Source organism: Carcharhinus amblyrhynchos, chromosome 35 (genome assembly GCF_965287045.1).
Source record: "Carcharhinus amblyrhynchos chromosome 35, sCarAmb.v2.hapA, whole genome shotgun sequence".
NCBI classification, from domain to species: Eukaryota; Metazoa; Chordata; class Chondrichthyes; order Carcharhiniformes; family Carcharhinidae; genus Carcharhinus; species Carcharhinus amblyrhynchos.
In genome coordinates, this window is record NC_137358.1 from 15,701,549 (window position 1) to 15,723,553 (window position 22,005).

At 43.9% G+C, this 22,005-nt stretch overlaps 1 protein-coding gene across 2 annotated transcripts in view; it reads left to right on the forward strand.

Moving 5' to 3' along the window:
- The window catches only part of srebf2 (sterol regulatory element binding transcription factor 2), a 62,172-nt gene that overhangs the window by 13,816 nt on the left and 26,351 nt on the right, over positions 1-22,005 (forward strand). For both annotated transcript variants that reach the window (XM_080217685.1, XM_080217686.1), the window contains exons 4-11: positions 624-770; positions 1,632-1,856; positions 5,707-5,821; positions 7,099-7,280; positions 9,057-9,243; positions 14,958-15,142; positions 17,881-18,142; positions 20,084-20,250. In XM_080217685.1, coding sequence (XP_080073811.1) covers positions 624-770; positions 1,632-1,856; positions 5,707-5,821; positions 7,099-7,280; positions 9,057-9,243; positions 14,958-15,142; positions 17,881-18,142; positions 20,084-20,250 — 1,470 coding nt within the window. The remainder of the gene's footprint in view (positions 1-623; positions 771-1,631; positions 1,857-5,706; positions 5,822-7,098; positions 7,281-9,056; positions 9,244-14,957; positions 15,143-17,880; positions 18,143-20,083; positions 20,251-22,005) is intronic.

Below are 22,005 nucleotides of genomic sequence, written 5' to 3' on the forward strand. Positions count from 1 at the left end.
CTTAACTGTATCCAACCCCATACTGTACCTACCCTGGGAGTGTTTGATGGGGACAGTGTTGAGGGAGTTTTACTCTGTATCTAACCCCGTGCTGCACCTGTCCTGGGAGTGTTTGATGGGGACAGTGAGGGAGTTTTACTCTGTATTAACCCCTGTGCTGTACCTGTCCTGGGAATGTTTGATGGGGACAGTGTAAAGAGAGCTTTATCTAACATATAATTTAAGATTGTGCCGGAATGTGGCAACTTCTTGCAAGCTGTCCCCTGCAGACCCTCTAATTCTATCTTTTACCCTTGTTCGATGCTTTTAAAACTGTACTCTAACTCTTAAACTGTATAGCAAGTTGATCTTTCTCCACACCCTAACTATGATTGTATATATTCTGCACTCTCTCCTTTTCTTCTTCCTATGAACGGTATGCTTTGCCTGTATAGTGCGTAAGAAACAATACTTTTCACTGTATCCCAATACACATGACAGTAATAAATCAAATCAAAATCATTCGATTCTGTTCCCATTTGTGAAATTAACTTCTAAACCTAGTATTTTGGACAATTAATTATCAGGAACATTGTTTGCAGCATTTTTTTATGTTACATCTGGTGCATTTTCTTCTATTCCAGGTCCTGGTGCAGCCTCAGCTCATAAAGACAGACTCCTTGGTCCTCACAACGCTGAAAGCTGACCGCAGCCCAGTCATTGCAGCAGTGCAGAATCCAACCATTACTACACTGGCTACTCCAGTCCAGACAACAGCTTTACAAGTCCCGGTACGCTCAATTCAAAGAGAAATCTGAGTCATTAATGTCAGCTCAAGTGGTGGGATTGCTTTCATAAAATACATTGGCTAGAATTCTCCGGCTGTTCATGCTGGCAGGATTCTCCGGTCCTGCCAGCAGCGCACCCCCGCCCACAGGTTTCCCACCAGTGTAGAGTGAGGTCAGTGGGAATTCCCATTGATGTGAGACCAGAGAATCCTGCTGCTAGCAAACAACGTGCCACCTCCCACCGTTTTGTCTTTGGGACTGTTACTAAATATACATACTTTCCGACAGGCTTCGGACCTCAAGTGAATGCCAAAGCAACTCTACTGAGAGAATTCACTTAAAGAAAAACAATTTGCCACTGGAGCTCACCCATAGCTGAGTTAATTAAAAATCAAATTAAGGAACGACTGTGTCAAGCCCGTTCTTGGATGCGATGCGGTCGTAAAGTGGGGTGTAAAATGATTAGCACGATTAACGTGTTTGCGTGGGTTTCCTCCGGGTGCTCCAGTTTCCTCTCGTATTCCAAAGATGTGTGGGTTAGGTGCATTAGCCGTGCTAAATTGCCCCTTAAGTGTCCCGGGACATGTAGGTTAGAGGGATCAGCAGGGTAAATCTATGGGTTTAAGGGGATAGGGCCTAAGTGGGATTGTTGGCAGTGCAGACTTGATGGGCCAAATGGCCTCCTTGTGTACTGTAGGGATTCTATATCTGTCCATTCGATGGAACAGCATGTCACTTGGGAGGGACCCAAAATGGAGACCAAGAGTACATTGGAAGCAGATTTTAAAATTAAAAACTGGAAAATGTATTGAACCTTTAGGTATGAGGATCAGTAGAGATTTACTTCCCTGTTTTCCATCTCAGACACTGGTCAGCAGCAATGGGACTATTTTGACCACTGTGCCAATGATGGTTGGACCTGACAAGGTTCCCATCAAGCAGATTGTTGGGAATGGAAAAGCCCCGACAGAGGGGCTGAAGGAGGGTGAGAAGAGAACAACACACAATATCATTGAGAAGCGCTATCGATCATCCATCAATGATAAGATCATAGAACTCAAGGATCTCGTGATGGGAACAGATGCTAAGGTAAGTTCATTATGTGACTTATTTCTTAAGATGGAATCTTGCATATTGGTGTGCTATGTTCATATAGTTCACAACTCATAAAGGTTAAAGGGACAAAATAGTATACTATGTAAGTGTCAGTGTTCCGTGCGACAGTTTGCATTTCATTCATTGTTCAAACTAACAATTAAGTTATCCAATTTAATAGTTTTAGTAGATATGTTTACCACATGGTGCTCTACTAATTTAGTTGAGATCAGGAGGTCAAGATCTAATCTCTGACTTTTGGATTTTTAGAATATTTAGTATCTTGAAGCAGAATTGGTATCATAATTAACTCAGCATCTTGCAGGAAAAAAACTGAATCATGATTTAGAACATTGTTACGGTTTATAGGCGAGGGCAGTCAGTAAGGACAGTATTGGTATTGGCTGTGATTCTGTCTATGGTTAAGTGCCCTACAATTTAGGTTCACACATGAAGTGCAGCCGTTTTGATAAGCCACCTGAGAGATGTCAATTTTTCTTATTCATTCATGGGATGTGGGTGTTGCTGGCTAGCCCAGCATGTATTGCCCATCCCTAAAGTGGCGAGCCACCTTCTTGGAATCATTGCCGTCCCATGTGGTATCGTAGAATCCCTACAGTGCAGAAGAAGGCCATTCAGCCCATCGAGGCTGCTCCGACAACAATCCCACCTTGGCCCTATTCCCATAATCCCACATATTTACCTGCAATTTCCTGACACTAGGGTCAATTTAGCAACGCCAATCAACCATCCTTGGCCTGTGGGAGCAAACGGGAGCAAACTGGAGCACACACACACACACACACACACACACACACACACACACACACAGGAAACCCACGGAGCCGTGGGAAGGATGTGCAAACTCCACGCAGACAGTGACTGGAATTGAACCCAGCTCCCTGGCACTGTGAGGCATCAGTGCTATCCACTATGCTTCCGTAGGTAAAGTAGTGTTAACAGGGGGTTCCAGGATTTTGACCTGGTTTCCCTCCAATCTCCAAGTTGAGATTGGAGAGAAACCCTTTTAGGCATGCAGCTACTATCCTTGTCCTATTGTAGTCGAGGTTGCAAATTTGGTAAGCGCTTGGTAAGTTGTTGCAGTGAATCTTGTATAGATAACACAGTGCTGCCACTGTGCATCAGTCCGGAGGGAGTGAATGTTTAACATGATGGATAGGGTATAAATGTTTAACAAGACACAGCATCTTCAGAGCAAAGATTCAAAAAATTTAACATCCAATTGTTTTGAGCCTGTTCTGACCTATGTTAATAACCTAGACAGGGCACAATTTCAAAATTTGCAGATGACATTAAACTTGGAATTATTTTGAACTCTGAGGAAGGATAGACTTCTAGACGTCTAGAGATAGACTTCAAGAGGCTGGTGGAATGCAGGGACATCTGGCAGATTAAATTTAATGTGGTGAAATGTGCAGTGATTCATTTTGTGAGGAAGGAGAAGCAACATAAACTAAAGATGTAATTTTATGGACGGTTCAGAAACATAGAGACCTGGGGGAAAATGTGCACGGATTGCTGAATTGGTAGGGTAGGCTGAGAAAGTAGTTTAAAAGCCACAAGGGATCCTGGGCTTTATAAATAAAGGCATTGAGAGCAAAGTCAAGGCAATTATAATGAATGTTTATTATAAGCTTCCCATTTAAAGTTAATTCAGTGTGTTTTTAATAGGGCCGGTATTCATGCTTAGCATTGTGTTATTTCATGCCGAGTGTTACCGAATCGGCAACAGCCTGTCCTACTCCTCTGACCCTCTGGTCACTGCAGACCCTTTCCCACTTGGGGCTGACCTCCGGCTGGTAATGGGAAAACCTGATTCACTTTAAGCTGTTTCAGAAATGCTGCTACAAAGTTATACAAGGAATTAATAAAGTTTATTTATTAGTCACGAGTAAGGCTTACATTAACACGTCAATGAAGTTATTGTGAAATTTCCCCTAGTCGCCACACTCCAGCTCCTGCAGACACGGGAGAACGCACAGACAGTGACCCAAGCCAAGAATTGAATCCCGGTCCCTGGCGCTGCGAGGCAGCAGGACTAACCACTGTGCCACAGTGCCGCATGAATTACTGTAATACCGCAGTTGATGCTGCACAAGTACTGTGTCCAATCCTGCAGGAATTATGTGGAGAGGGAGCAGAAAAGATTTAAAAGTTCCTTGGCAACCAGCCAATGAATTGATCAGGAACCTGATGGCATAATCGAAAGATGCAAATCGGAGATAGTGCCAGCACTAGAGGCTGGGGACTCTGCATACACTGTCATGTTTAGACCTTACTGCATATAGCTTATGTTCCAGTACCCATATAAGGAAATATTGGCTCCAAAAGTTCTGTAAACACATTCTTCTGCTGGGAAAAAGCTGTTATATCTAACACCTTATCTTCTGAAAAGTTTCAGGCCAGCTTGGCCACAGGAAACCCCAGCACACTTTTTAAAAAAAACAACTTTGACCATAAATCAGCTTTGGTTGATTGAAGATCTTACAGCCTATTAAAAATTAACTCTCTGGAGGCCAATTGGCCACATCACAGAGCGGGAAGTTACAAACACTTAAAATCTTTCACTTTTAACTTCAGTTTTCGGAAAGCTGGGTTCAATTCCAGCCTTGGGTGACTGTCTGTGTGGAGTTTGCACATTCTCCCCATGTCTGCGTGGGTTTCCTCTGAGTGCTCCGGTTTCCTCCCACAGTCCAAAGATGTGTGGGTTAAGTGCATTGTCCATGTTAAACTGCCCCTTAGTGTCCCAGGATGCGTAGGTTAGAGGGGATTAGCAGGATAAATATGTGGGGTTACAGGGATAGGGCCTAGATTGGATTGTCGGTGCAGACTTGATGGGCTGAATGGCCTCCCTCTGCACTGTAGGGATTCTATGAAAGCAAAATAAATGTATGACTGTGTTAAGGTAGTGGCTAAAATAAAGGAAAACAGACATTTAAAAGGAATCGTTCTTCAAAATACATTTATCATTGTGGAGAAATTTCAGAAGTGTACATAAGTAACTCAGTAAGGATGTTGAGCAATTATGAAGTTAGTAAGTCAGGCGTTCTTCAACAATGTATAATGTTTTTTGGGGCTTTTACAGTGAAACTAATATGAATTAATGAGGAGGGCAGTTCGGAGGGAGACAGTGACTGAGTGCTCACGTCACTGGGCCAAAGCTCTGGGGGCACGAGTTCAGGTCCCACCATGGCAGTTCGCAGGATTTAACTTCAATGAATAAAATCTGGAATTGAAAGCGAGTGGCCACAACGGTGACCATGAAATTATCATTGATTTTTGTTAAAAACCCATTGAGTTTATCAGTGGAAAAAATTCATAGAGTTCATAGAATCCCTACAGTGCAGAAGGAGGCCATTTGGCCCATTGAGTCTGCACCCACCACAATCCCATCCACCCCCCCCCATCCCGTTGCCTCACATATTTACCCTGCTAGCCTTCCTATCACAAAGGGACAATTTAGCATGGCCAATCAACCTAACTTGAATATCTTTGGGAGGAAACCGGAGCATGTGGAGGAAACCCATGCAGACATGAGGAAAATTTGCAAACTTCACACAGACAGTGACCCAAGGCCAGAATCAAACCTGGGTCCCTGGCGCTGTGAGGCAGCACACTGTGCCACCCTAAATTATTTTGGCTATTGTTACCACAGCAAAATCTGGTACCAATGCACATCATTGGATTTGAAGCATCATGACAATGGAAAGGTGCTAAACTAACGTAAACCTTCTTCTCCTAGGGATGTAGGTTTCCAAATGTTCCATTTATTGTTCAAATTGAACGGAAATCTCAGCAAATACTAACATGCCATATTTTGTAGATGAATAAATCTGGAGTGCTGAGGAAAGCCATTGATTACATCAAACACTTGCAACAAGCCAACCACAAGTTACGACAGGAGAACATGGCATTGAAAATAGCCAACCAGAAGAACAGTAAGTAATGCCAACTTTGCATCATGGGGAGGTTCCCACTCTCTGCAGCTTTTATCAGTAATATTTATTTATTATTATTATCATTGTTATTATTTGTATTATTTATTAGTGTCACAAGTAAGGCTTAAATTAACATTGCAATAAAGTTACTGTGAAATTTCTTGAGGCGCCACAGTCTGACGCCTCTTCGGGTCAATGTACCCAACCAGCACATCTTTCAGACTATGGCAGGAAACCGGAGCACCTGGAGGAAACCTGGGCAGACATGGGGAGAATGTGCAAACTCCACACACAGTGGCCCAAGCTGGAAATCAAACCTGGATCCACGGCGCTGTGAGGCAGCAATGCTAACCATTGTGCCACTGTGCTGCCCTGTAGCGGTACATGCATGCAGCAGTAACAAAAACAAAAAATGCTGGAAAATCTCAGCAGATCTGACAACATTTGTGAACAGAGAATAGAGCCAACATTTCAAGTCTGGATGACCCTCTGACCCGGCTGTGATGAAAGGTCATCCAGACTCAATGTTGGCTCCATTCTGTCTCCACAGATGCTGTAAGAAGTCTCACACCAGGTTAAAGTCCAACAAGTTTATTTGATAGTAAACCCACTTGCTTTCGGGGTTTGCCCCTTCGTCAGGTGAGTGGAGAGTTCTGTAAGTGGAGAACGCTGGCATCTCCACATCATGACTTCCACAGATGCTGTCAGATCTGCTGAGATTTTCCAGCATTTTCTGTTTTTGTTTCAGATTCCAGCATACGCAGTTTGCTTTTATTTTACATGTAGCAGTGCTAAGCCTTCATGACATCCATCTACCTTTTTTACAGACATCTGTATCGAGTAGTGCCAAAGCTTCAGATAAATCTCACTCAGAACGATGTTAGCAGTGTTGTGGCACAGTGGTTAGCACTACTGCCTTACTGTGCCAGGGACCCAGGTTCATTTCTGGCCTTGGGACGTTCTCCATGTGTATTTGTGGGTTTCCTCTGGGTGCTCTGCTTTCCTCCCACACTCCAAAGATGTGCAGGTTAGCTGGATTGGCCATGCTAAATTGTCCCTTAGTGTAGGAGACTGGCAGGGTAAATGCGTGGGGTTATGGGGATAAGGTCTGGGTGGGATTGTAGTCGGTGCAGACTCAATGGGCTGAACGGCCTCCTCTTGATCTGTAGGAATTCTATATATGATAACTTCTACATAAAGTGCATTCACAAGTAAAGATGTTAAGATGGAGAGGTTAAAGGTAAATTGATTTCTCCTGCCCCTTCACATTATCACAGAGGGTCTAAAGGCACCCGAGATTACCAGCCTTCTGGACATTGATGTTGACCTGAAGACGGATGACTTCAAATCACACTTATTGATGATGTCGCCACCACCTTCAGATTCTGGCTCCCCGGGAACTTTCTCACCGTGTTCCATTGAGTCAGAACCCGGCAGCCCCCTCCTTGATGAAACCATGGTAATAGCCGTTTAAATTGCTTTCATTTCTGTGTGTTTTTAATTTCATTATTAAATTATTGAAGATGCTCTATGACTTATGACTAAAAACTGCTTGTGTTAAAAAGTGCCTTGAAACTTTAAAGGTTTACAGTTTCCATTTACAGTTTATTTAAAAAGCTCATTAAGATTATTGTATTCTTGCCTCTCGCACTCTTGCTCACCTTCCACTTCTTGTTTGAATAATCCAAATGGCTGTTTTTTTTTAAACATGTGTTGCAGTCCACTGGCATCCGAGTTGCCATGGCAACATGCACTTTTCCATGCATGTTGTAGTCTAGAGCTATGGACAGTGATGGTAGAGGCTCCAGCATTCTTTCCATTTGATTTGATTTATAATTGTCACACGTATTGGTATACTGTGAAAAGTATTGTTTCTTGCGTGCTACAAAGACAAAGCATACCGTTCATAGAGAAGGAAAGGAGAGACTGCAGAATGTAGCATTACGGTCATAGCTAGGGTGTAGAGAAAGATCAACTTAATGCAAGGTTGGTCCATTCAGAAGTCTGATGGCAGCAGGGAAGAAGCCGTTCTTGAGTCGGTTGGTACGTGACCTCAGACTTTTGTATCTTTTTCCCGACGGAAGAGAGAATGTCTGGGTTGTGTAGGGTCCTTAATTATGCTGCTGCTTTGCCGTGGCAGCAGGAAGTGTAGACAGAGTCAGTGGGTGGGAAGCTGGTTTGCGTGATGGATTGGGCTACATTCACGACCTTTTGAAGTTTCTTGCATTCTTGGGCAGAGCAGGAGCCGTACCAAGCTGTGATGCAACCAGAAAGAATGCTTTCTATGGTGTATCTGTAAAAGTTGGTGAGTGTTGTAGCTGACATGCCGACGATCCTTAGCCTTCTGAGAAAGTAGAGGCGTTAGTGAGCTTTCCTAACTATAGTGTCGACATGGGGGGACCAGGACAGGTTGTTGGTGATCTGCACACCTAAAAACTTGAAGCTGTAAAAATTGGTGAGAGTTGTAACTGACGTACTCTTCCAATGTTCTTTCCATCACCTGTCTGACCAGGAATTTTGTTTTCCCCCCAAGATGGTGCTGGAGTGAGGTGACTTCTTGCAAGCTTACCCAGCATTAGGATTAGAGTTAGGGTCTAATTCTATGCTTCTAAAACTTCATTCTTTTTTAAACTTTCTAACAATGATCTTTCTCTACACCCTAGCTATGACTATAACACTACATTCTGCACTCCCTCGTTTCCTTCTCTTGGAACAATATGTTTTGTCTGTATAGCGCTCAAGAAACTATACTTTTCACTGTATACCAATTCATGTCACAATAATAAATCAAATCTCTTTGTCTCTCCACTGTTACTGCCTGTTATTGGCTTGTTTCGAAAGGATTTGCAGATTGATACTGAACCAGTTGGCTATGAAATGAATGCATCTTCCTTGAACAGCAAGCCCTGGAGTGGGACACAGCGTAAAAAGTCTGACAACACCAGGTTGTACACAAACCCAGAGCTGGCTCAGAGACAAGGAAGCTCCCCAGTTTGTCACTAGACCTCCAACCAATAATATCGTCTCTTGGCCCCAAAGGCTGTGGTTGCTGGGGGACAGTGGCACTTTTGAGAAAAAGATTGATGATTTATCTTAGGCAAGGGATATGGAGTTAAAGTGCAGATCAGCCGTGATCTAACTAAACGACACAACAGCCCTGAGAGACTTTATAACCTCTTCTTGTTCCTAATATTTCTAAATAGGGCATTTATTGTAACAAACTTTCTCTGTACAGGTCAAGGAGGAGCCATTGTCACCCCCTACCCTGGGTATGCTGGATAGCTCTCGGATTCTGCTGTGCACCATGACCGTGCTCTGTCTCTCTTTTAATCCACTTACTTCGCTTTTTGAGCATCGAGCTGACTCGACCGCAGCTGATGGTTCTGGACACCATGGCAGAAGCATGCTTGGAATCGAGTCTGGTAAGTGCTAATAGATTTTGTGTTTTCTGATCCACAGCCTGGTGATGGCTTCCCATTCACCTACCGGAATTTTCACCTGATGAAACACATTGAAGTTGCAATACAGGAAGAGGCTGTTTGGCCCAAATTTTGTTTTCCCCCAAGATGGTGCCAAAGTGAGGTGACTTATTGCAAGCTGTACCCAGCATTAGGGTTAGGGTCTAATTCTATCTTTTACTCTCATTCTATGCTTCTAAAACTTCATTCTAACTTTTTTAAACTCTCTAACAATGATCTTTCTCTACACCCTAGCTATGACTGTAACACTACATTCTGCACTGTCTCGTTTCCTTCTCTACGAACAATATGTTTTGTCTGTATACCGCGCAAGAAGCTATGCTTTTCACTGTATACCAATACATGTGACAATAATAAATCAAATCAAATCAAAGCTTTTTGTCTCTCCATTTAAACAAAGAGTTTTCAAATTCCAAAGATTCACAACCCTCTTGGTGAAGAAATTTCCCAGCATTTTAGTAGGAAATTCTCAATCCCTCATCTTAAGACTATATCCCAGCCAGGGAACAGTACCTCCCTGCCAAGTCCTTTCAGAAATTTGTATGTGTAGATAAAGCATAGAAACTGGAAGCAAGATAGGCCATTCGGCCCTTCAAGCCTGCTCTGCCATTCATTATGATCATGGCTGATCATCAAATTCAATATCCTGATTCCCCCATTTCCCCCCATGTCCCTTGATCCCTATAGCCTGAGAAGCTATATTTAATTTCTTCTTGAAATCATGATGACACAGTGGTTAGCACTGTTGCCTCACAGCGCCAGGAACCTGTGTTTGATTTTTGGCTTGGGTCACTGTATATGTGGAGTTTGCACGTTCTCCCTGTGTCTGCATGGGTTTCCTCCAGGTGTTCCGGTTTCCCCCTACAGTCTGAAAGATGTGCTGGTTAGGTGCATTGGCCATGCTAAATTCTCCTTTGGTGTTACATGAACAGGCGCCGGAGTGTAGTGACTAGGGGATTTTCACAGTAACTTCATTGCAGTGTTAACGTCAGCCTCCTGGTGACACTAATAGATAAACTTAGAAAAAAACAACGTTTTGGTATCAACTATTTTCTGTGGTAGTGAGTTCCACACCTGGGTGAAAAATAATTTCTCCTCACCTCCGTTCTAAAAGGTTTACCCCTTATCCTCAAACTATAACCACTAGTTCTGGATTCCTCCACCATCGGGAACATTCTTTCTGAATCTACTCTGCAGTTAAGGTGGGGCTCAAACCATGACCCTGAGATTAAGAGTCCCCTGCTCTTCCAATTGAGCTAGCCGTGCTACTTAGAGTAAGAGATGAGATTATCTCTCATCTTTCTAAATGCCAGAGAGCATAGGTCTCATTCCTGTCATTCCAGGAACCAATCTAGTGAACCTTTGCTTCATTGCCTCCAGTGCAAGTACATTGCATCTTAAAGTGGAAGCAAAAACTGCAAACGGCATTCCAGGTGTGGTCCCACCAAAGCCGTGTACAATTGCAGCGAGATTAGCATGGCGGCACAGTGGTTAGCACTGATGCCTCACAGCGCCCAGGACCTGGGTTCAATTCCAGCCTCAGGTCACTGTTTGTGTAGAGTTTGCACATTCTCCCCATGTCTGCGTGGGTTTCCTCTGGGTGCTCTAGTTACCTCCCACACTCCAAAGATGTGCAGGTTAGTTTGATTGGCCAGGGTGAAATTGATCCAAGTGTCAAGGGATTAGTAGGCTAAATATGTAAGGTTACAGGAATATGACCTGGGTGGGATTGTGGTCAGTGCAGACTTGATGGGCTGAATAGCCTCCTTCTGCTCTGTAGTGATCCTATGGAATTTCGAATTCTTGTATTCCAAACCCTTTGTATAAAGAGCAGTGTGCCTTTACCATTACCGCTCCTCCATCTTTAGCCACTAAAATATCCTGTTCTACATTCTAATCAATTTTAAACCTCTTCCAATTCCATACCCTTTGATCTTTGCAAGTAATCGCCTGTGGGACGCCAGCTTTAAAAGCTTTCTTAAAGTCCTCGTGCAGTATAATCACAGCATTTCCCCAATCTACTATGTCCATTACCTCATCAAAGAATTGTTGTACATGACCATCTTTTGAAATCAGCACTTCCATTCACTCTTTATCCTGTAACATGGTCACTTCATCCGTAATTAATGGCACTAAAAATCTTCATCCGACAGACGTTGAGCCAACTCTCCTGTAATTACGGGAATTAACTTAGTCCCCTGTTTTTAAAATGGAGTCGACACTGGTTGTTTTCCAGTCCTCCAGCACATGGCCACACTCAGTTGAGCCCTGAAATCTAATTTAAACTCTCTGCAATTTATACCCTCTACTTTCATGATAGGTCCTGTTGCTCAAGTACTTATTTCTTTTAGCTTAACTAGCTGATCAGAAATGTTCCTTTAATCCATCACCAGATCTTGATCAGATGCGTCGTAGAGTTTACCCAGCATTTAATATCCTCTCATTAGATATAAAAGCTCCAGTGATGTTATTTTCAAAGAGCAGGTTTCCAATGTTTGGGTCAAATTCATCCTTTAAACAAGGCTTGTTCAACCTTTCCATGATTTGGAGTGGGATATTTCAAGATCTTTCTCACTCGAGGAGCTGCTGAGCGAATTTTAGAAGGATAAACTTTGGGTCAATGGTTAAAAAGAAATATTGATGTGTGAAAAGAATGCACTTGAAGAGTAATAAAACACTGATTAAAGATAGATGATGTGTGGTTGGGTGAGTGTGTGTGTTTCTCCTTCACTCCCAGGCTCAGGCTGCTCATACAGTCACCCTCAGGCACTATCAGGGTGCACGACAGTTCACAAGGGTGTATGAGGGTGACTTGAGAGCCCTGATACTGTGAATGAGCCAGACTCACGGACACATTCTGCCCTGGCACTATCACGCCCTCCCACCTGTCCTGCAGCAACCTTGCCCGCTGCCCCCCCCCCCCCTTTCCACCACCACCTCCCCCCCCCCCCCCCAATCACCCTCCTACCCCGGTGCCTGTCACCCTCTTTCCTCCCCCACCCCCCATTTGGTGTGGTTTTAGAGTTGTTCAGCGGCATCCACCGCCACTTCATCACCAGCTAAAAAACCAAGGCCATCACCTCTGCTGATGAGAGCTTGCTGTGAACAAGTTGCTGACATTTCAACAGGGAATCCACTCCAAGAATAAACCACTGGCTTTAGAGCACTTTGGGACTTGTGGAGTAAAGGCAACGAGATATACAAACGCAAGATCTTTCTCCCCCATCATTCTCTGGACAGATTTTAATTGGATGGAAAGCTAGGAGGAGCACGGTGGCACAGTGGTTAGTATTGCTGCCTCTCAGTGCGAAGGACCCAGATTCCATTCCCGGCTTGGGACGCTGTTTGTGCAAAGTCTGCACGTCCTCCCTGTGTCTGCGTGGGTTTCCTCTGGGTGCTCCGGTTTCCTCCCACAGACCAAAAGACGTGTTGGTTTGGTACGTTGGCCATGCTAAATTCTCCCTCAATGTACCTGAACAGACGCCGGAGTGTGGCGACTAGGGGATTTTCGCAATAATTTCATTGCAGTGTTAATGTAAGCCAATTTGTGACACTAATAAATAAACTTCAAAAAAAATATAATGCACGTCTCAGTATAACCTTGGTAATGCTGTAACAGTGCATTGAAATTAATCCTCTAATGGTAATTGTATACTTCCACTTGCTCTAGAGGTGGCATTGTGAGGTTTTTGAAACTGGCACGAGTGCTGTAACACAATACAGCTACAAAACTGCATCATTCCATTGAACTAACTGAGCAATGCCAGGAAAAATTGAATAGTATATAAATGATAAGTGTGTTAGGTTGATTGACCATGCTAAATTGCCCCATAGTATCCTGGGGATTAGCAGGGTAAATACTTTGATTTGACTTATCATTGTCACATGTATTAGTATTCTTGTGCCTGCCGCACAGTTTCAATCCTTATACGGTGGACAAAGAATTGTGAGTAGACTTCTTGTTAATAAAATATTTATTTAAAACACGCAATCAATTATCACCCAACCAACAATGAGTTATCTTACAGAAAATACTAAAGTTCAAGTTCAAGTCCAATACTTAACTTTGCCTAACTGGCAAATACCCAAGCATATATTGGTCTTTACCTGTGCACTGGTCTCTGTAGTCCTTTGCGTAGTCTGGTTCTTTGTCCGGCTTGGCACTCTGGCTCTGGTCTTCCTTCTCAGGTGTGGTGGCTCTCCTCGTGCTGGTTGTCGCTGGCGATGGTCACAGTTGTTGTAGCTTGTTTGTGGGGTCAGAGAGAGAGAGAGAGAGATTCTTGGTTGCGTAGCACCCTTTATACCCCGTTGGCAATGGCCAAAAGGGGCTCAAAAACCAATCAATCGGTCAGGATTTTATCGTCCTGATCGATAAAGTCCAATTGGGTGCTGCCATACCAATCTCTGGGTGTGTCCTCAATGGCCATGCCTGTAAGTGCTGGAGGCACAAAGGGCATACACACCTTCCCAAATAAGGGGTTATGGCGCCCCTATGTCTGGTAAACAACCCAGTTTGATCAGAAAGTCTCTTTTGTCCTGTGTATTCAGTCATATGAATTGCATCCTGTTTATCTCTGTCTTTTAGGCTGCAGCCTGCTGTTTTGGTTCTTGCCCAATTGTCCCAGAATGCTTTACAAATCACCATTTTAGGTGGCCCGTTTGGCCACAGTATATTGTGAAAAGTGTTGTTTCTTGCGCGCTACACAAACAAAACATATCATTCATGGAGATGGAAAGGAGAGAGTGCAGAATGGAGTGTTACAGTCATAGCTAGGCTGTAGAGAAATATCAACTTAGTGCGAGGTAGATCCATTCAAAAGTGATGGCAGCAGGGAATAAGCTGTTCTTGAGTTCTCAGACCGTTCCATCCTTTTCCTGATGGAAGAAGTTGGAAGAGAGAATGTCTGAGGTGTGTGGCGCCCTTAATTATGCTGGCTGCTTTGCTGACGTTCTGGGAAATATAGACAGAGTCAATAGATGGGAAGGCTGGTTTGCATGATGGGCTGGGCTTCGTTCACGATTTTTTTAGTTTCTGTGGTTTTGGTCGAAGCTGTGATACAACCAGAAAGGATGCTTTCATTGGTGCATCTGTAAAAGTTGGTGAGAGTCGTAGCTGACATGCCAAATTTCCTTACCCTTCTGAGAAAGTAGAGGTGTGGTGAGCTTTCTTAAGTATAGTGTCGCCATGGGGAGACCAGGACAGGTGTTTGATGATCTAGACACCTATAAACCTGAAGCTGTTGATGTGGGGTTACAGGGATAGGGTGGGATTGTTGTTGGTGCCTCCTCCTGCACTGTAGGGCTTTTATTATTTTCTTACAATAAAATACTAATTGCTCATTGATATAAAATCACACATTTTGATTTGATTTAATATTGCCACATGTATTCGTGAAAAGTATAGTTTGTGCACTATACAGCTATAGAGAAGGAAAGGAGAGGGTGCAGAATGTAGTGTTACAGTCATAGCTAGAGTGTAGAGAAGGACCAACTTAATGCAAGGTAGACCCATTCAAAAGTCTGAATTGAATCAATTATAGACTCTAACACAGAAGACTTATATATTTATGCAGTTGATACTGTAAAATGCCTGAGGTAATTTGGAGTTGCCATCTCTCAGGTTTTTTGTAATGTCCCTTTTCTCCCTTCTGTTTCAGGAGATGCCAAAGGCTGGTTTGATTGGATGCTGCCCACCTTAATCCTCTGGCTGGTGAATGGAATTATCCTGCTGAGTGTATTTGTTAAGCTCTTCATTTATGGAGAGCCCATCACACGCCTCCACTCTCAGTCCTCTGTTACGTTCTGGAGACATCGCAAGCAAGCAGACCTTGATCTGTCCAGGGTACGAGATTCATTTGGTTGGAAATGGGGAAAGAGCGTGTCTAATGATAACCTATTGCCTTGAGCATCCTTGGGATCAGAGGGTAACTCCAGCTGGTGAAAGCATCAACATGTTTTTATATTCTACTTAGAATCATGGAATTCTGCAGTGCAGAAGAGGCCATTCGGCCCATCAAGTCTGCACTGACTACAATTCCACCCAGGCCCTATCCCCAAAACCTCATGCATTTACCCTAGCTAGTCCCCTGACATTAAGGGGCAATTTAGCACAGCCAACCAACCTAACCTGCACATTTATGGACTGAGGAAACTGGAGCACCCGGAGGAAAGCCGCGCAGGCACTGGGAGAACATGCAAACTCCACATAGACAGTAACACAAGCTGGGAATTGAACCTGGGTCCCTGGTGCTGTGAGGCAGCAGTGCTAACTTCTGTACCACCGTGCTGCCCTCAGTTAACCAGAGCTTTTGGAAGAATCATATCAAAAGAGTTGTAGAGATGTCTTTGTGTCTGTGTGTTTTGTTCCTGCAACTAATTTAGACACTTAGGGAAGTTTTGTGCTCTGTAATTGTACCCTCAGGAGCAGGATAGAATTAGAGAATAGTACAATTATTTGATTTTTGTAGCCATTAGTATGAGGCAGTATTTGTTAGTTGGTCAGCAACAAAAGCAAGAAATGTTGGAAAATCTTAGCAGGTCTGACAGCATCTGTGGAGAGAGAATAGAGCCAACGAGTCTGGATCCAGACTCAAAACATTGGCTCGATTCTCTTTCCACAGATGCCGTCAGACCTGCTAAGATTTTCCAGCATTTTGCATTGCTGTTTCAGCCTCAGCAGTGTTGTTTGCGTGGATTTCTCCCAGGTGCTCCAGTTTCTTCCCACAGTCCGAAAGCCGTGTAGGTTAGGTTGATTGGTGTTGCTAAATTGAGCCTAGTGTCAGGAGAACTAGCTATGGTAAATATGTGGGGTTATGGGGATAGGGCGTGTGTGGGATTGTGGTTGGTGCAGACTCGATGAACCAAATAGCCTCCTCCTGCTATTATAGGGATAGGGATTCTATAATTCTATGAGTAGACCACATGGCCCTTCAGGCCTGCTCCACCATTCAGTTTCATCATGGCTGATCCTGGGCTTCAACTCCATTCCATGAGGAGCCTCCTGCTCCTCATATCCTTTAATTCCCTGAGAGACCAAACACTGTCTATCCCAACCTTAGATATTCTCAACAGTGGAGCATGCTCAACCCCCCTGTATGTGAATTTCTCTTCATCTCGGTTCTTAATGATTGCCTACTCGCACCCCACCCCGTACTTTTAATTCCCTGATTGATTAAAACAGTTTCTCAGCGTCTCTCCTCCCAATGCTTGGAAATCTCAGTAGGTCTGACAACCTCAATGGAGAGAGAATATCTCTGGTTCTGACGAAGGGCCAACCAGACTCAATGTTGATTCTATTCTTTCTTCACAGATGCTGTCAAACCTGTTGAGATTTTCCAGCCTCGGCAGTATTTTGTTTTTTATCTCTTCAGAATTGTATTGGATTCAGTGGGTGGTATTTATGGCCACGTTGTGTGAGTTGGGTTACGGCTGGAACTGGAAAATGTGGCCAACCATTCAAAGGTCCATTGACTTCGATGGAACTGGAAAATCCTGCTGGTGGGACTAAAACAATCAGCTACTTAGGTCCATAGAACCACTACTATGCAGAAGAGGCCATTCGGCCCATCCGAGTCAGCACTGACTCTCCAAAAGAGCATCTTACCCAGGCTCTATCCTCCTACACATCTTGCGACACTAAGAGACGGTTTAGCATGGCCACATACCTAACCTGCACATCTTTCGGACTGTGGGAGGAAACTGGAGCACCCGGAGGAAACCCACACAGTCACACAGAGAGCGTGCAAACTCTGCATAGACAGTGATCTGAGGTCAGAATGGAGCCCAGGTCCCTTGCACTGTGAGGCAGCAGTGCTAACCACTGTGCCACCGTGCTACTGCCTAAGTAACATGAGATAAAGTAACTTTGCATATAGTACCATGGTACCTTGTAATTGATTTGTCAGAATGTTTTTGTCGTTGTGAGGATTGTTCTTGAGCATATCTTGATAAAGTGCCGTTGGAGACCAGGAATGATCACAACGTATGACATACTCTCATAGAGTCACAGAGGTTTACAGCATGGAAACAGGCCCTTCAGCCCAACTTGTCCATTCCACCCTTTTTTTTAAACCCCTAAGCCAATCCCAATTGCCCACATTTGGCCCATATCCCTCTAAACCCATGTAACTGCCTAAATGATTTTTAAAAGACAAAATTGTACCTGCCTTTACTGCTAACTCTGGCAGTTTATTCCAGACACTCACCGCCCTCTGTGTGAAAAAATTGCCCCTCTGGACCCTTTTGATTCTCTCCCCTCTCACCGTAAATCTATGCCCTCTAGTTTTAGACTCCCCTGTCTTTGGGAAAAGATATTGACTATCTAGCTGATCTTTGCCCCTCGTTATTTTATAAACCTCTATAAGATCACCCCTCAGCCTTCTACGCTCCAAGACAAAAGTCCCTGTCTATCCAGCCTCTCCTTATAACTCAAACCATCAAGTTCCGGTAGCATCCTAGTAAATCTTTTCTGCATTCTTTCTAGTTAAATAATATCCTTTCTATAAAGGATGACCAGAACTGTAAATAGTTTTCTATGACTAAGGTTTCACAATTAAATCAGGAATGTGTTCTTTGTTCTAGGGTGCCTTTACTGCGGCTGCAGGAAACTTGCAGACCTGTTTGTTGGCACTAGGACGGGCACTGCCAGCCTCTCGGTTAGATTTGGCCTGCAGCCTTTGCTGGAATATCATTCGGCACAGTGTCCAGAAGCTGGTGTTTACACGCTGGTTGCTGAAATGGACGAGAGGATTTCGACAGGAGGTCCTGCTTCAGGAAGAAGCCAAGACGAGTGCACGCGATGCTGCACTGGTTTATCATAAACTGCATCAGCTGCAGCTAACAGGTACTGGAATGTACTTAATCTGAGAGTCTTACAGCACAGAAAGAGGCCAGAGAGGCTGGATAGACTGGGACTCTTTTCCTCGGAGTGTAGGAGGCTGAGGGGTGATCTTACAGAGCTCTATAAAGCAATGAAGAGCATAGATTGGCTAGATAGTCAATATCTTTTCCCAAAGGTAGGGGAGTCTAAAACTAGAAGGCATAGGTTTAAAGTGAGAGGAGAAGAGATGCAAAAGGGTCCAGAGAGGCAATTTTTTTCACCCACAGGGTGGTCAGTGTCTGGAACAAGCTGCCAGAGGTAGTAGTAGAAGTGGGTAGAATTTTGTCTTTTAAAAAGTGTTTAGGCAGTTACATGGGTAAGATGGGTATAGAGGGATATGGGCCAATTGGGTCTAGCCAATTTTTTTAAAACCAATTGGGTTTTTAAAAAAAAGTGGGCGGCATGGACAAGTTGGGCCGAAGGGCATATTTCCATGCTGTAAACTTCTGTGACTCTAATTAGCCCATTGCACTTGTGCTATCTCTTTGAAGGAGCTATCCAATTAGTGCAACTCCCCATCTCTTTCCCTGTTACCATAAATGTTTTCCCATTCAGGTAGTAATCCAATTTCCTTTTTGAAAGTTGCTATTAAATCTGCTACTGTCACCCTTTCAGGCCATTTCCAACCATTTATTTATTTTTAAATACTGTCTTCAGCTGAGTCTTTGGCAATTACCATGCATCTTACAAGTCTCATTCTGTATGCCTGGCTGGGAGTTATGGCTCTCATAACTGGATTCACTCTGCTTGCACATCTGGTGAGAAGTGACGTCTTTGCTTGATTGACAGCTCCAAGGTTACAATAAGCTATTTTTCCCGTGATCTCTTTTGTCAGTGGCTTACTGTTTATTTGCTCAATGGTCTGATGGCTGTGTTGGTTTATAGGAGTACATTTAAAAAAAATTATGAATGGCTGTTGTTTCAGACAGCTTTCCACATGCCACTATTACACCAAGATTCATTGGTTCTGTACAGAGTGTATACTGGGTGAATGGGCAAGGAAGGGCCATGAGTGCATAGAATGATAGAATCCCTACAGTGCAAAAGGTGGCCATTTGGCCCATTGAATCTGCACTGACTACAATATCACCCTGGCCCTATTTTCATAACCCCACATATTTACCCTGCCAATCCCCCTGACGTTAGGTGCAATTTAGCATGGCCAATCCACCTAGTTCACTCATCTTTGGATTGTGAAAGGAAACCAGAGCACTGGAGGAAACTCATGCAGACACGGGGAGAATGTCTGTATGGAATTTGCACAGTGATCGGAGGCTGGAATCAAACCCGGGTCCCTGATGCTGTGAGGCAGCAGTGCTAACCACTGTGCCGCCCCTGTATAGAGGGTATGAGGATCCAATCAGGTGGCAAGGGAGCTTGAATTGGCATGAGGGTTAAAGGGGCAATGGGGGCGTTGAGGAGCATGAGTTAATATGGGGCTATAACAAGCCATGGGGCTAGATATTGGCCTCGAATTAGCACTAAGTTGGAATGGAAGGGGCATAGTGGCATGGATAAGGCCTTGCTATCTTGCCTTTGAGAAGGTTCCTGAATCCAGAATATGGTCCATGCCCCTCGTGAAAATTGCGGATGGGCTAGGAGATGCCTGCTCCCATACGTGGAACCAGCCAGGTCGGGATTGCAGGCTGTGACCTCACTGCCCACATTCCTATCCTGCACCAGGGAAAACTGGGGGTTCCAGGAATGAGAGCAGGAATCCTGGAATCCAGTCCCACCCATCATTTTTAGATGGCTTTGGAGGCATTCCAATTCTGTGAAAATCCAGCTCAGTACGTTAGTTCTTCTGCCTGAGAGTTACTGGATCACCTTGTGCAGATGAAGTTGTTTTTCTCTTGTTCAAAAGTGGCTGTAAATGATGTCTCTTTTCTCCCTTTTTTAATGCAGATAAACTGGTGCAGAGTCCAGTGCGAGACTTAAGCCTGGCTTTGTCTGCAGTTAACCTGGCAGAGTGTGCAGAGGAGAAAATACCCCAAAGCCTCATGGTAGAAATCTATGTTACAGCTGCCATCTGCCTTAAAACCAACTTCGGTGGCAGACTGGCCTTCTTAGCGGTGAGTAAATATATGGATTATTACAGGTTGCCCATTAGATGTAGATTTTTTTAAAAATTCAGCATTTATTGCCCATCCCTAGTTGCCTTTGAAGAGCAGTTGAGAGCCAACCACATTGCTGTGGCTCTGGAGTCACATGTAGGCCAGACCAGGTAAGATTTCCTTCCCTAAACGATATTAGTGAACCAGGTGGGTTTTCCTGACAGCCAGCAATGGTTTCAGGACTAACAACAGATTCTTAATTCCAGATTTTTTTTTTAACTGAATTCAAATTTCACCATTAGCCGTGGTGGGATTCGAACCCAGGCCCCCAGAATAGCTGTGTTTTTGGATTTGTAGTCTAGCGGTAATGCCATTAGGCCATTGCCTGTCCTTTCAGTTATCAATATGTTGTAGTCCTGTTCATGCAGTTCTGGTGTTTAGCTTCAGGCTGCTGGGTCAAGTGGCCTCCTCCTGCACTTTAACAATAATGTGGTTAATGGGGGTGTGGGTGCAGTCATCCAGCAGGATCTTAGTTGCATTTTCAAGGTTATCTTTTTTTTTAAAATGCACTTGTATATGTGAGGTGTATGGTTTGGTCTCCTTTGATTACCTATCAGAATCTTATTCTATGCGACTATAAGATATCATCCCTCTTATGCTGGATAATGCACGTTGGTAGTAAGTCAGAAAGAGCAAAACGTTGCATATTCATTTCCTGGTACGTTTGAACTTGCTTTATCTGAGCCAGAATAATTGTTAAGGTGCTAATTCCTCCCAGCTTCCTCTCTGCCCCCAGGTTTGGGTATAGTCAGCAAAAATCCCCAAGTTTCTATTCCTGATTGCTACAATGTACATACGTTGGATATTGATTCAGACCCAGCCTTGGGTTTTGCTTTGGTATTCATGATAGTCAAATGGCCTGTGAACGCTCTGACTCCTTGCCCTGAACGTCTTCAACAGACGACTGTATGGAACCAAAATAAGAAGTTATAACTTAATTTGGTAGCATAGAACTTGGAAAAACGCGAACTTGGAAAAGCGAACATTATATTATGGTCACTCGTCCCTAAAGGCTCTTCAATACTCCAATTCTCCTATCTCCATCCTGTCCAACAGCCCTGTCAGCAATCGTTTCCAGTTCTCCGCACCCCGTGTCCTACGGAGCTCCCATGAAAACGTGACACTTAGTTTTTTTTGTCAAGGCCCTTGACCTTCACTACATCTGATGCATTCAATGTTTTTTAATGTGACTTAGATGGAACTGTATTGCATGAACACCCACATCCATGACAATGCAGACCCCTGGTAAAGTTCAATAAAGATCAATCCGTATCTTCCCATTATGGAGGCTGAGAGGCGACCTGATAGAAGCCTGCAAGATTATGAGTGGCATGGACAGAGTGGATAGTCAGAAGCATTTTTCCAGGGTGGAAGAATCAATACTAAGGGGCATAGGTTTAAGGTGCGAGGGACAAGGTTTAAAGAAGATGTACAAGGCAAGTTTTTTTACAGAGGGTGTGGGTACCTGGAACTTGTTGCTGGGGGTGGTAGTGAAAGCAAATACGATAGTGAGTTTTTAAGGGGCACCTTGGCAAATACATGAATAGGATGGGAATGGATGGATGCAGTCCCTGGAAGGTTTTAGTTCAGTCGGGCAGCATGGTCAGTGCAGGCTTGGAGGGCCGAAGGGCCTGTTCCTGTGCTGTAATTTTTTTTTGTTCTTTGTACACAGTAACTGACTCTGGATCTTTTCAGATAAAATGTAGGGACCAC